The sequence below is a fragment of the Nuphar pumila genome, chromosome 6, assembly GCF_984573655.1.
Source record: "Nuphar pumila chromosome 6, dmNupPumi1.hap1.1, whole genome shotgun sequence".
Lineage (NCBI taxonomy): Eukaryota > Viridiplantae > Streptophyta > Magnoliopsida > Nymphaeales > Nymphaeaceae > Nuphar > Nuphar pumila.
Window position 1 is genome coordinate 122,443,649 of NC_143254.1, and position 12,025 is coordinate 122,455,673.

The 12,025-nt window shown below is 37.2% G+C and overlaps 1 protein-coding gene across 2 annotated transcripts in view; it reads right to left on the reverse strand.

The window, feature by feature from the left end:
• LOC149835996 (uncharacterized) overlaps positions 1-11,590 on the reverse strand; it is a 74,013-nt gene extending 62,423 nt beyond the window's left edge. The window contains exons 1-3 of one of the 2 annotated variants that reach the window (XM_090008899.1): positions 11,466-11,590; positions 10,031-10,069; positions 9,852-9,934 (exon numbers count right to left, since the gene is read on the reverse strand). In XM_090008899.1, the coding sequence (XP_089865025.1) occupies positions 9,852-9,934; positions 10,031-10,069; positions 11,466-11,552 (209 nt within the window). In that variant the 5' untranslated portion in view covers positions 11,553-11,590. The remainder of the gene's footprint in view (positions 1-9,851; positions 9,935-10,030; positions 10,070-11,465) is intronic. The other variant, XM_090008900.1, reaches the window with a different exon arrangement.
• Positions 11,591-12,025: the final 435 nt, after the last annotated feature.

A 12,025-nucleotide genomic window follows, 5' to 3' on the forward strand; every position in this document is an offset into this window, starting at 1 on the left:
ATGCTTAACAAATAAACCAGTGTCAATCACACATGATCTAAAGCCAATATTAAACATAACCTTGCTAAATCTATCATACCAAGCTTTGAGAGCTTGTTTCAAACCATATAATGCCTCATACGAAGAGTCTTGCTTTGAAGAAGACTCATACCAAGGGGTGCCTCCATGTAAACTTTCATAAGATTTCCATTTAAAAAGGCGTTTTTAACATCCATTTGGTATATGTGCTAGTTTTTAATAAAAGCCACTACAATAAGAGTTCTAACTGTTGTCATGTGGGCAACCAGTGCAAAGGTTTCTTCATATTCTTGCAAATATTCCTTTGCAAGTAGCCTAGCTTTATATCGCTCAAGAGTTTCATCCCTCTTGGTTTTTATTTTGTATACCCATCTACACTCTATGGGTTTCTTTTCTGGTTGAAAATTTTGAATAAACCAAGTTTGAAACCTTTCCAAAGCTTCAAGTTCCACCCTCATAGCTTTAACCCATTCAGGGTGTTCTTTAGCCTGAACGTAAGATAAGCGTTCTACATATGAATGAATTAGGGCTATGCACACTTGGTCTTTTGAAGAAATGGAATCATAGGATACAAATTTTGATGGGGGTTTTGATACTCTAGATAATTTCCTAATTTGCAGTTCATCTATATTAAGGTTAGAAAACTTTTCAAGTGCACATAGAGAATTTTGATTTCCCCGTCTAGAATATTGAATACAAGTTGGATCATTGTAGGGCAATTCATCAAGAGATTCAAAATCTCTAGATTCAACATCATTCTCTAAATTATGCTCGCAATCACAACTGTCAATATCCTGTTTTGAAATAAGATGAAACAAAAAAAAAAGTACTTGATTACTTCCTTAGGTTGATCCTTATCAAAGAATTTTTCTTTTTCTAAGAAAAGTTACATTTCTTGAGATGTATAGTTTTCCATTTTTAGAACCATAACACCTATATCCTTTTTTTGTTGTCGGTATAACCAAAGAAGGCACAAGGAATAGCTTTAGGAGAAAATTTGTCATTCTCATTGATTAAAATAAAACATTTACAACCAAAAGTTCGTAATCTGGAATAATTAGGGGTGAGTTTAAAGAGTTTCTCAACTGGTGAGATATTATGCAAAGAAAAAAACGACATTCTATTTATAAGATAAACAACAGTTAGGACAACTTTTGCCCAAAATACTTTAGGCACATAGCTAGCAATAAGTAAAGTCACTGAAGTTTCAATAATGTGCCAATGTTTTCTCTTAGCTAAACCATTTTATTGTAGTGTGTGAGGACAAGATCTTTGATGTGTGATGCCATGTGAGTGGAGATAATTTTTTAATTCATTTGACAAAAATTCTTCCACTGAATCAATACGAAATATAGAAATATCATTTTCAAATTTATTTTTGACCATCTTATGAAAATTTTAAAAATGAGAAAACACCTCAGATTTATGCTTAAGTAAATCTAAGTATATCTAGTAAAGTCATTCACAAAATTAACATAATATGCGTACCCACATTTAGACACAACTTATGTTGGACCCCATCGGACATGCAATCGCCCTAGCATGGCGATGGTGTCTTGCTCTAGGTTGATCAAACCAAGGTTGTCGGACTAGGAAGTGGAAGCAGGAAATGATAGGGGAAGTGGAAGCAAAAAGCAAGGCATTTTAAAATTTATAGGAAGTGAGAAATCAATTTGAAAGTGAAACAGGAATAGAAAAGGAAGCAACATGGGAATCAAATGCGAAGTGAAATGGAAAACGAATACAAACTGAAATAAACTTGACTATGATTAAAATTTATTGAGTTTTTTAATGTAAGAATTAAACTTTCGTCAAAATCTAACAATCCTGGTTACCAATTTAGATAAAGCCTATGAGTGGGAAATGTGAGAGGAAACACATGAAAAACATGAAAAGAAACACAAGAAGTGAATAGGAAGCGTGGACTAAGCTTGTGGGGAGCATAGGAGAACAGTAGAAAAATCGAGCTTTCCATCAAGTTTCGGAAGCGAGGAATATTGCGCTTCTGAAGCAAGCTTCTGGGAAGCATACTTCCCACCTATCTAAGAAGCTTCCGGTAACTTTGGATTAGACAAATGGAATAATGAAGAAATGTGCATCATCCAGTAATCTTTAAAAGATTTTTCCTTCATTTCTAAAAGAATGAAGAATAAAATTCTCTTTTGGGAAACTAACTTCTGGCATGCAAGTGCTTTACATGAGACAAAGGCAATGTGGCAATAATTATTGTGTTTTACTTGATCCTTCGCTTGGCTGACCCCTTACCAACAAAACAACCACACTTATAAATATAATGCATTTCTTTATCAATGGCAACCTTTGCATTATGCTCTTTTCATATGGGAAGGGAAGAAAAAAGATCCAAAACCTGTAAAATACTTGGCCAAGTTTATCCCAAGATCGAAGCCAGATCATGGAAGTGGATGACTTAAAAGCACCTGCATGAACAAAAGTGGCACTTGCAACAAACTTATATGACAGGTAAAATACCAAAGTAAGCACCAAAAAATTTAGGCCTCACTTGTTTCATGCAACTTTCATGGGAAAGTGTTGAGCTGGCAATCAAGATGTAATCCTTTCCCACCATGAATGAAACAAACATCAAATGTGGCACTTTAAAAAAACTTGGGTGCAGGGGTGTAGGATATCTCGGACAGACCTGGCTCTGTATACCCAGACTAATTCAAACCTGGGATTACTTTGACCCAGGCCAGAATCCGACTGAGTCAAAGCAAACCCAACAAACCTAGGTCCAATTCAGACCTAGGTCTGCTTTGACGCAAGACTGAGTCTGACTTGGGTTAGAATAGGTCCAGGTCTAATTCAGATCTGGGTTCCTTTGACCCAAGTCTGAATCAGACTTGGGTCTAAAAAGATCCAGGTCAATCAGACCTAGATCAGACCTGAGTCTGACCCAGCTTGCTTGTGCCAGGTGTTATAAAACTATAAAAAGTTAAGAAAAAGGAGAGAGAGAGAGAGAGAGACTCGATGTGTATGCAACAGAGGAGGAAGAAGAGGATGAGATAGAGGAGGAGGGTGCAGAAAACGAGGAGAAGCAAGAGGGAGCAAGAGAGGAGGCGGAACAAGAAGAGAACGAGAAAGAGAAGAAATGGAGGAGAGAGAGAGGTACGTACTTGAAGGTGGGGCTCGCTAAAAGGGACGCAAGAGGAGAGAGGTACGTACTTGAAGGTGCAGTGGAGTTATGGAGGAGGGGTTGACCCCCTGCCCCTCTTTTCTTCGTCTTCTTTTTCTTTTCTTTTCTTTTCTTTTTTAACTTGAAAGTCTGAAATTGGACTCGCTCAATGCTGACCGCGTCCAGTTTCAAACAGTTTTGAGTTTGGGTGCAGTTGACCACACACCCAAAAAGTTTGACTGCACCCAATGCGGCGAGTCCCACGTCACAGCTCACCAGGTGCTGCACCCACATCACATCGCATTGACACGAGTGCGACGGGTGCTTAGCCAAGTCTATGTGACATAGGTGCCATGCTGGCACAAGTGGGCCTTAATTTTTTCCACTACCTCACTTTTTATGTGTAAATCCTTTCATACCTCCACCTCAATGAAAACTTTAACATGGGATTGTAAAATTGTCTATGAAAAGACAATACGCATACGAGCACAAATAATATAGAAACAATGTGCACGAAGGCACTCTCACAACACTTGAACAAAGTACGCAAAAGCGTAAAAATAATAAACATGCACAATGGCATGTATTTTATAGGAATAACCAAATGCTTGAGACTCTCAAGCTTAGGGAAAACAAGGGGGGAACACCCCTATTTATACAAGAAAGAGGAGGTGCAAGGGGGCTCCCAAAGGAGTCGTTGGGGAGCCCCCAACGACTCTATTGGGGGACCCCAATGCACCTTTTATGAAATGCAAAAAATAAAAAGAATAAAAATTACAAAAATAAAAAAGAAGAAAAAGTACAACATATTCCAAATGGAATATGCACAAGAATGGAAATTACAATTATACTCTTATCGGGTAAACATAAAAAAATAAAAGAGAAAAAATATATAAATATATATATTTATATATATAGAGATACATATACATATAAATATTATATGTATATGTATCTCTATGTATATAAGTATATATATTTATATTTACATCAACGATTTTGTGTGATACATTTTAACACCCCCCTCAAACTTACGGTGTGATAACCGCAAGTTTGCCAAGGAGGAAAAGAAATCTGGGCAAACATAGAGCTTTGGTGAAGAAGTCAGCAAGCTGATACTCAGACGTTACGTATGGTAGATCAATGACCTTCTTCAAGTATTCTTCTCTGACATAATGGCAGTCCATCTCTATATGCTTTGTTCGCTCGTGAAATGTGTGATTCTTGGCAATATAAATTGCACTTTTATTGTCACAGCACAGCTTTTGTTGGTTCTTTGATAAACACTCTCATATCTTCCAAAAGACTTCGAATCCATACAATTTCCATAGTGGTAGATGCCATGACTCTATATTCGGCTTCAGTGGATGACAGAGAAACCTTCTGTTGCTTTTTACATCGCCATGAAATTAATGACTCACCTAAGAAGACACAGAAACCAGTGGTGGAGTGACGGTTACTAGGGTCACCTCCCCAATCTGAGTCAGTATAAGCAAGCAATTTCAATTCAGAAGAAGAGGATAGGAATACTCCCTTATTCACCGTTCCCTTCAAATATCTGATGATGCGAAGCACAACACTCATATGAACGGTTGTAGGAGCATGCTGAAACTGACTGGCGATGTGAATAGCATGTGACAAATCGGATCGAGTAATGCTAAGATACATTAAAGAACCCACCAACTGCCTGTAAGGAGTAGGATCGGTTAGAGGAACACCGTCGTCAATCTTCATTTTTGCTCCCACAACTTCAGGAGTTTCGCATACTTTGTCATCAGAGATACCTGACCTGTCAATAATCTCGCAAGCAAGTTTAGACTGAGATAAAAAATAACCACGTTGCGAATAGGCAACCTCAATTCCAAGAAAATATGTCAGAAAACCTAAGTCTGACATCTCAAATTTTGAAGTCAAGACGGACTTAATACCCTTGACTCCTTGAACATCATCCCCTGTAATTAACATGTCATCAACGTAGAGTAACAAAATTACAATCCCTGCATTAGATTTTCTAGTAAACAACGCAGTATCAGTATAACATGAGGAAAAACCATTTTCCAACATTACATTGGTAAATCTATCATACCAGGCTTTGGGAGCCTGCTTTAAACCATAGAGAGCCTTTCGAAGACAAAGAACTTTATTTTTAGGAATTATCATGCCTGGTAGGGCATCCATATACACTTCTTCGTTAAGATCACCATTTAAGAAGGCATTTTTAACATCCATTTGAAAAATGTTCCAATTTTTAATAGATGCAATAGTAATAAGATACCTAATCGTAACCATTCGAGCTACAGGGGCAAATGTTTCTTCGTAATCAATTCCATACTCTTGCCCATACCCTTTTGCAACTAGGCGAGCTTTATACCTTTCTAGAGAACCATCGCTCTTAGTTTTAACTTTAAAGACCCATCGACAGCCTATCGTTTTCTTTCCTATAGGTAGAGTTTGGAAATCCCAAGTTTCTTCCATTTTAAGAGCATTAAGTTCACTTTGCATGGCTTCTTGCCATTCTATACATTTTTTAGCTTCTTCAAAATTTCTTGGTTCAAAATAAGAGTGAATGGCACTAAGACAAGCCCTAGATCGAGGTGAAAAGGAGTCAAAGGATACAAAACGAGTTGGAGGTCTTCTATTCCTTTCAGATCTTCTATGGTCAAGAGTAGGAGAAAGCTCACTATATTGATCAATAGCACTTCTAAAGGTGTCTTGGTTTCTACGAGAATAGGTTATTGGTTCACTTGGAACTCTACTTTCTTGTTCATTGAATGAGTTATGTTCATCAATATCTGCATCGTTTTCCTCATCATGGTTTAATGATACCTCATCATCACTAGATATGTCATCATTACTAGACAATAAGTCAAATAAGAAGGAGTAATCAAAATTTTCTTGTTGAGAAACATTTTTTTCAAAACCACTCTCATTTTCTAAAAAAGTTACATTTCTAGAGACATATAGCTTATCATCTCTAAGGTCATAACAACGAAAACCTTTTTGAGTTTCAGAATAACCAAGAAAGGCACAAGGAATAGCCTTGGGAGAGAGTTTGTCATTCTTATCTGTAAGTATGAAACACTTGCATCCAAAGACTCTTAACCTATTATAATCAGGTTCAAACTTATGTAATACCTCAAAGGCCAAAGGGAGATATTTTTCCTAATATCCTAGATGGTAAGCGATTTATCAAATAAACAGAAGCAAGAGCTGCTTCGGCCCAAAAGTTTTTAGGAATATTTTGAGATATAAGAAGGGTCCTAGTGGTCTCAATAATGTGCCTATGTTTTCTTTCAGCCAACCCATTCTGTTGAAGTGTTTTAGGACAAGACCTTTGGTGAATAATACCGTGATCCTCAAGATATACCTTAAATTGATTGGAGAGATATTCTCCTCCAGAGTCACTTCTAAAAATCTTTATGTTGCTGTTAAATTGATTCTTAATCATTGAATGAAAATTTTTAAAACATGAAAACACTTCATGTTTAAACTTAAGAAAATATATCCACGAATATCTGGAAAAATCATCCACAAATATTACGTAATAAGAAAAACCTCCTTTTGAGACAACAGGTGCAGGCCCCCAAACATCCGAATGAACAATTTCGAAAGTCTTAGACGAGAACATAGTTCTTTGCTCAAAAGGTAAACTACGCATTTTTCCCAGAATGCAGTCATTACAAGAAAAAGAGCTTTTACATAGGTCTTTTGCAAAATGTAAATATGATAACTTGGTGATATTAGGATGACCAAGTCTTTTGTGCCACACATTTATGTCTTTATGTCGGGCAACATTACACAAAACTTTTGGAACTTGAAGAGATTCCATATAGTATAAATCTCCTCTTCTAAAGCCTTCCCCAATCAATTTCCCGGACTGGCGATCCTGTATTACGCATTTATCACAAGAGAATTTAATATCGCAGCCATGGTCCGTGAGTTGAGAAACAGAGAGGAGATTTAAGTTAAGTTTAGGTATAAATCTGATTTTTGGAATAGAAAATTCTTGAGTTTCAAAATTGCCTATTCCTTTGATTTCAAGAGAGGTTCCGTCAGCAGTGGAGACATAAGATGGGGAACCATTTTTCGAATAATCGGAAAGTGAGAAAATGTTTGGGGACATATGGAAGGATGCACCAGAGTCCAAAAGCCAAGAGATTTTACCTCGAGAGGAAGAAGTGGATACGGCCGCACCGGAGGTAGATCCCTTGAGGAGATGTTGAAGAGCTTCCACTATTTGATTTATAGAAAGGGTCCCACTCGAAGATGCCTCATCCTTCTGTGGTACACCAGTGGTAGCCATGGCTAGAAGTTTCTTCCATTTGGGACATACGGGTTTGATATGCCCCGGTTCTTTACAAAAATGACAAATAGTTTTGCTATAGTCCCTTCTTCCTCTTTGACCACCATTTTCACCTTGATTTTGAGATTTAAAGTGAGGGGGACGATAGGTTCTTACATTGTTTCCGGGTCTGGATACAACATTGACCTCACTATTTTCTTCAATATTACAAGGGACCGCAAGAACATTTGGTCCTTGTTTACATAAATTCATCCGAGTCTCTTCACCACTTAATTTGGTGAAAACATCTTCAAGAGAAGGGGGGGGGAAAAGAGGAGAGAAGAGATGACCTTATTTGCTCAAATTCGGGCCTTAGCCCATTCAAGAAGTTGAAGAACCGATCTTCTTCAAGTTGCTTGTGACGAAGCTCAATTGCCTCTCCACTCCATTTTGGTTCAAGCATTGCAAGCTCATCCCAAATAGAGGAAAGGTCGGCAAAGTATTCCCTAATCGTCATTTCAGCTTGAGTAAGAGAGATAGCCTTCTTTTGAAGATAATATTTATGAGAGAGATCCCTTGAGGTGTACATTTTTTCAAGATAATGCCAAGCTTCCGATGCCTTTTTGAATTTAATAATGTTGGCATTAATCTTGGTTTCCACGGATGAGAAAAACCATGAAAGAATCTTAAAATTCTTCATTTCCCATTCATCGTGTTTCTTGGAGTATTCTTCAAGGGCTTTGGTTCTTTCTTCTCCCTCAAGAATCTTGATTTCGCTTCCATTCACTATAGTAATCTTGGGTTCCGGTTCCGGAATAGTGCCAAGAACATATCCCCATAGGCCCTTCCCTTTTATATGAGTCTCCGTATTTCCGGCCCAAACATGATAGTTGGACCTATTTAATTTGAAACCAAGAGCAAAATGGGACTCCTTTTCGCCCATTAGAGAGTAAAGAGGTAGAGGAAAAAGCGTACCAACACAATATTTCCAACACCAACTTTACACAAGATTCTTCTAAAATATTTGAGAAGAAAGATCCACCACTTCAAACTTCGAAGATCGGAAGGCACATTTTTCGAGGCACTCGAACAATGGAGAATCCCACGATCTTCAATAATCAACCTTGCTTTGATACCATGTAAAATTGTCTATGAAAAGACAATACGCATACGAGCACAAATAATATAGAAACAATGTGCATGAAGGCACTCTCACAACACTTGAACAAAGTACGCAAAAGCGTAAAAATAATAAACATGCACAATGGCATGTATTTTATAGGAATAACCAAATGCTTGAGACTCTCAAGCTTAGGGAAAACAAGGGGGGAACACCCCTATTTATACAAGAAAGAGGAGGTGCAAGGGGGCTCCCAAAGGAGTCGTTGGGGAGCCCCCAACAGTCACATTTGTGACTGTTGGGGGCCCCCAACGACTCTATTGGGGGACCCCCAATGCACCTTTTATGAAATGCAAAAAATTTAAAAGAAGAATAAAAATTACAAAAATAAAAAAGAAGAAAAAGTACAACATATTCCAAATGGAATATGCGCAAGAATGGAAATTACAATTATACCCTTATCGGGTAAACATAAAAAAATAAAAGAGAAAAAATATATAAATATATATATTTATATAGAGAGAGATACATATACATATAAATATTATATGTATATGTATCTCTATGTATATAAGTATATATATTTATATTTACATCAACGATTTTGGGTGATACATTTTAACAGGGATGGCTGACCTGGCAGGATTTTTTAGAAATCCATGCTCATTCCCATTAAAAGCCTTTCCTTTACATGGGAATGAAACAAAGGAGCCCTTAGTGAAAAGTCATATAAAATAGTTGAGAATTAATAAGGAAAATTAGTTCAATAGCTTCCATTAGAATGTGATTACATAGTTTTGTAAGAAGACCAAAATCAAATTTTACCATGAAAGGTAAGACAAACAATTGCAAATTAAATTGAACACTGAAAAAGAATAAGATAATCAGGATACAAGATGCAAGATGCATACAATCCAGAACCACCTAACAACTTGCATTGTACCTTAACAATCATACAACCTAAACATGTGGAAATTTTATTCACCAAAATTAGATCATGAGAATGATGTCAACAAATTAGCAGCAAGAGCACAAACATGGAAAGAGACCTTTAACAAGTTTGACATTGCACACATTATTCACTGAATTCAAAACATACAACAAAAATAGGGAGTTCAAAAATTGGAAAGGTGGCATACAAATGAAACAATGTTTCACCATAAAAAGGCAGTTTAGTTACTTTAGTATCAAAATAGAAGGAAATGTATAACAATGAACAGAAATGAACATGTAGAAACAAATGCAGGTGATGCAAGATACCTAAAAAATTATTGTTAGCTTCAAGAGAGCTGTGTTACCTCCTTGATTTTGAGGTCTTAAACAGCCAAGGTCCTGTCTGATTCTCTAACATCGCATTTCCAATGTTTAGCTTAATAAAGCACTGGGAAAAGTACATATAATTAGTTTGCAATTAAGTGGTCGAAAACAGTAAAAAAGAGTGGCAAGATGCAAGATAAATTCTGTACTGACAGTTTATCAATGTTGTAGCACTTGATAGCATTGGTTGAGAATAATACTATTTCAGGAAAAATTTATCTCTAGTCAGAAAACAATTAAAATGATATTATCACATCATAAGAGGGACAAAGAAAGAGCTAGGATTACACTTATCAACAACTGATGCATAAAAACATGTAAAAAGAAGAAAAAACTCACTGTTATTCTAACAATTCCCATGTGGTGCTTAGAGGACCAACATCAAGAGCATGTCTAGAAGTATCTGGAAAGTAGCAGTGATTTGGGCTACTTTATAAAGTACAAAGAAACATATATCATAGTATGCAAACACAAATTCCCATTGCGCAAGCTTGAAAAGATGTCTGCCAAAGTTACCAGGAGTGGGACCAGGGATGGAAGCGGGATAGAAAGCAAAAGCATGGTCTATGACCACTGAGGGTTTGCCCTTAAGCATATTATGCTGTGCATAGATAAGGAGCTCTGTCCTAATATATGCAACTCGTGGTCATGATGCATGGCAAGAAGAAACATTTATATAAGAAGGATTTTTTTATGCTTCCACATTATGCGGCCTTGACAAGTGAAGATGATATGAAAGACATTTCAAGATAAAAAACTACACCACTAGCAACCTAGTCCCAAAACGATTCGTTCACAGACTCTTCACACGCCTTTGCCTTTGTTGGGATTCATCTGTAGGCCAGATACCAACTCAATTCAGGATGATGTGCAGTATCTGAATACGACTTATTTTACTACGACTGACCAGAATCAGACTCATTCATGATAGGAAGACGATGAAGCTTGTTAAGGTTATATTGATATAATATTGCAAAGATGTTTATGAAGATGAAGGGAAGCCGATACAAAGCCATCAACTTAGAGGACACACCCGCAAACATCCGCAAACAATCAAACTCCTCCAGAAACAAGGCTTTCACGTAATGCTACTTAAAGCTATAGAGAACTCCGTCATGAAGTCCAAATACTGAAAAGATGCTAACAAAAGGGTGTTTTAGGATCAATTCTAATGAAAAAAAAAAACAAGACCACCCACACATTCTTCCATCGAAATCATTGCAAAACCCAAAATAGCCATCCTCCCAGCCATAAGTTTAACAGAACCCCGTTCAACTAATTGCTCTCAATTAAGAATCGCATCAATTAGAATTGTGGGTATGCAATTTATCATCTAAACAAACATCGTCTAGACACCAAAGTAATTCTTCCCATCCTTTTCTTTTAGGAAAATAAAATGCAATTTATCATCTAAATAAACATCGTCTAGACACCAAAGTAATTCTTCCCATCCTTTTCTTTCAGGAAAATAACGACAACCCAATTTTTCTTTTCGCATAACGAATTGAATGGGAGTGAAGGGATCACTAAATTCAAAAGCATAAACAAAATAGCGGACGCATAAGAACAACGAAGGGGAAGAGGGATTGCTTTACCTTGGACGTAGGTGAGTTGGAGTTGAAGTGAAATTGCCGTATGGTAAAGAGGAGATTGCAATGGTGGATGCTTGATGAAGCAGCCATCGTAAGGCAATCTCTCTCTCTCACTCGGGGGTGGCTCTGTGTGTGTGGATAAAGTCCTATTCTGTTCTTAAAAAAAGGTTTTTTTGCAAAATGATCCCCAGCTTATTTGCCATTTGCAAATTAGCCGCTACCTTATGAGATTTCACAAAATGATCCTTGCCTTTTCGTTGACCCTTGCGAATTGGTCCCTAAGGTTAACAGCAGTTTCTCTTTCAAAACAAGGTCACTCTTTCTCTTATTGTTTGATGCCTCACTAAGGTTGCATCTAGATGTTAGAAACATGAATAGAAGGGAGAGATGAAAAGCAAGGGCTAAATCTGAAGAAGATGGAGGATCGAATAGAAGGATGCATAGTGGGATTACAAGGAGGGAAAGTAGAAGAATAGTGAGATGGTTGAGTAAAAACAGGACAAGGTTAGGCAAGAGTGGGTTGCAAGGGGATGCTGCTGCTTGAGGGGCCACGGATTCATCTT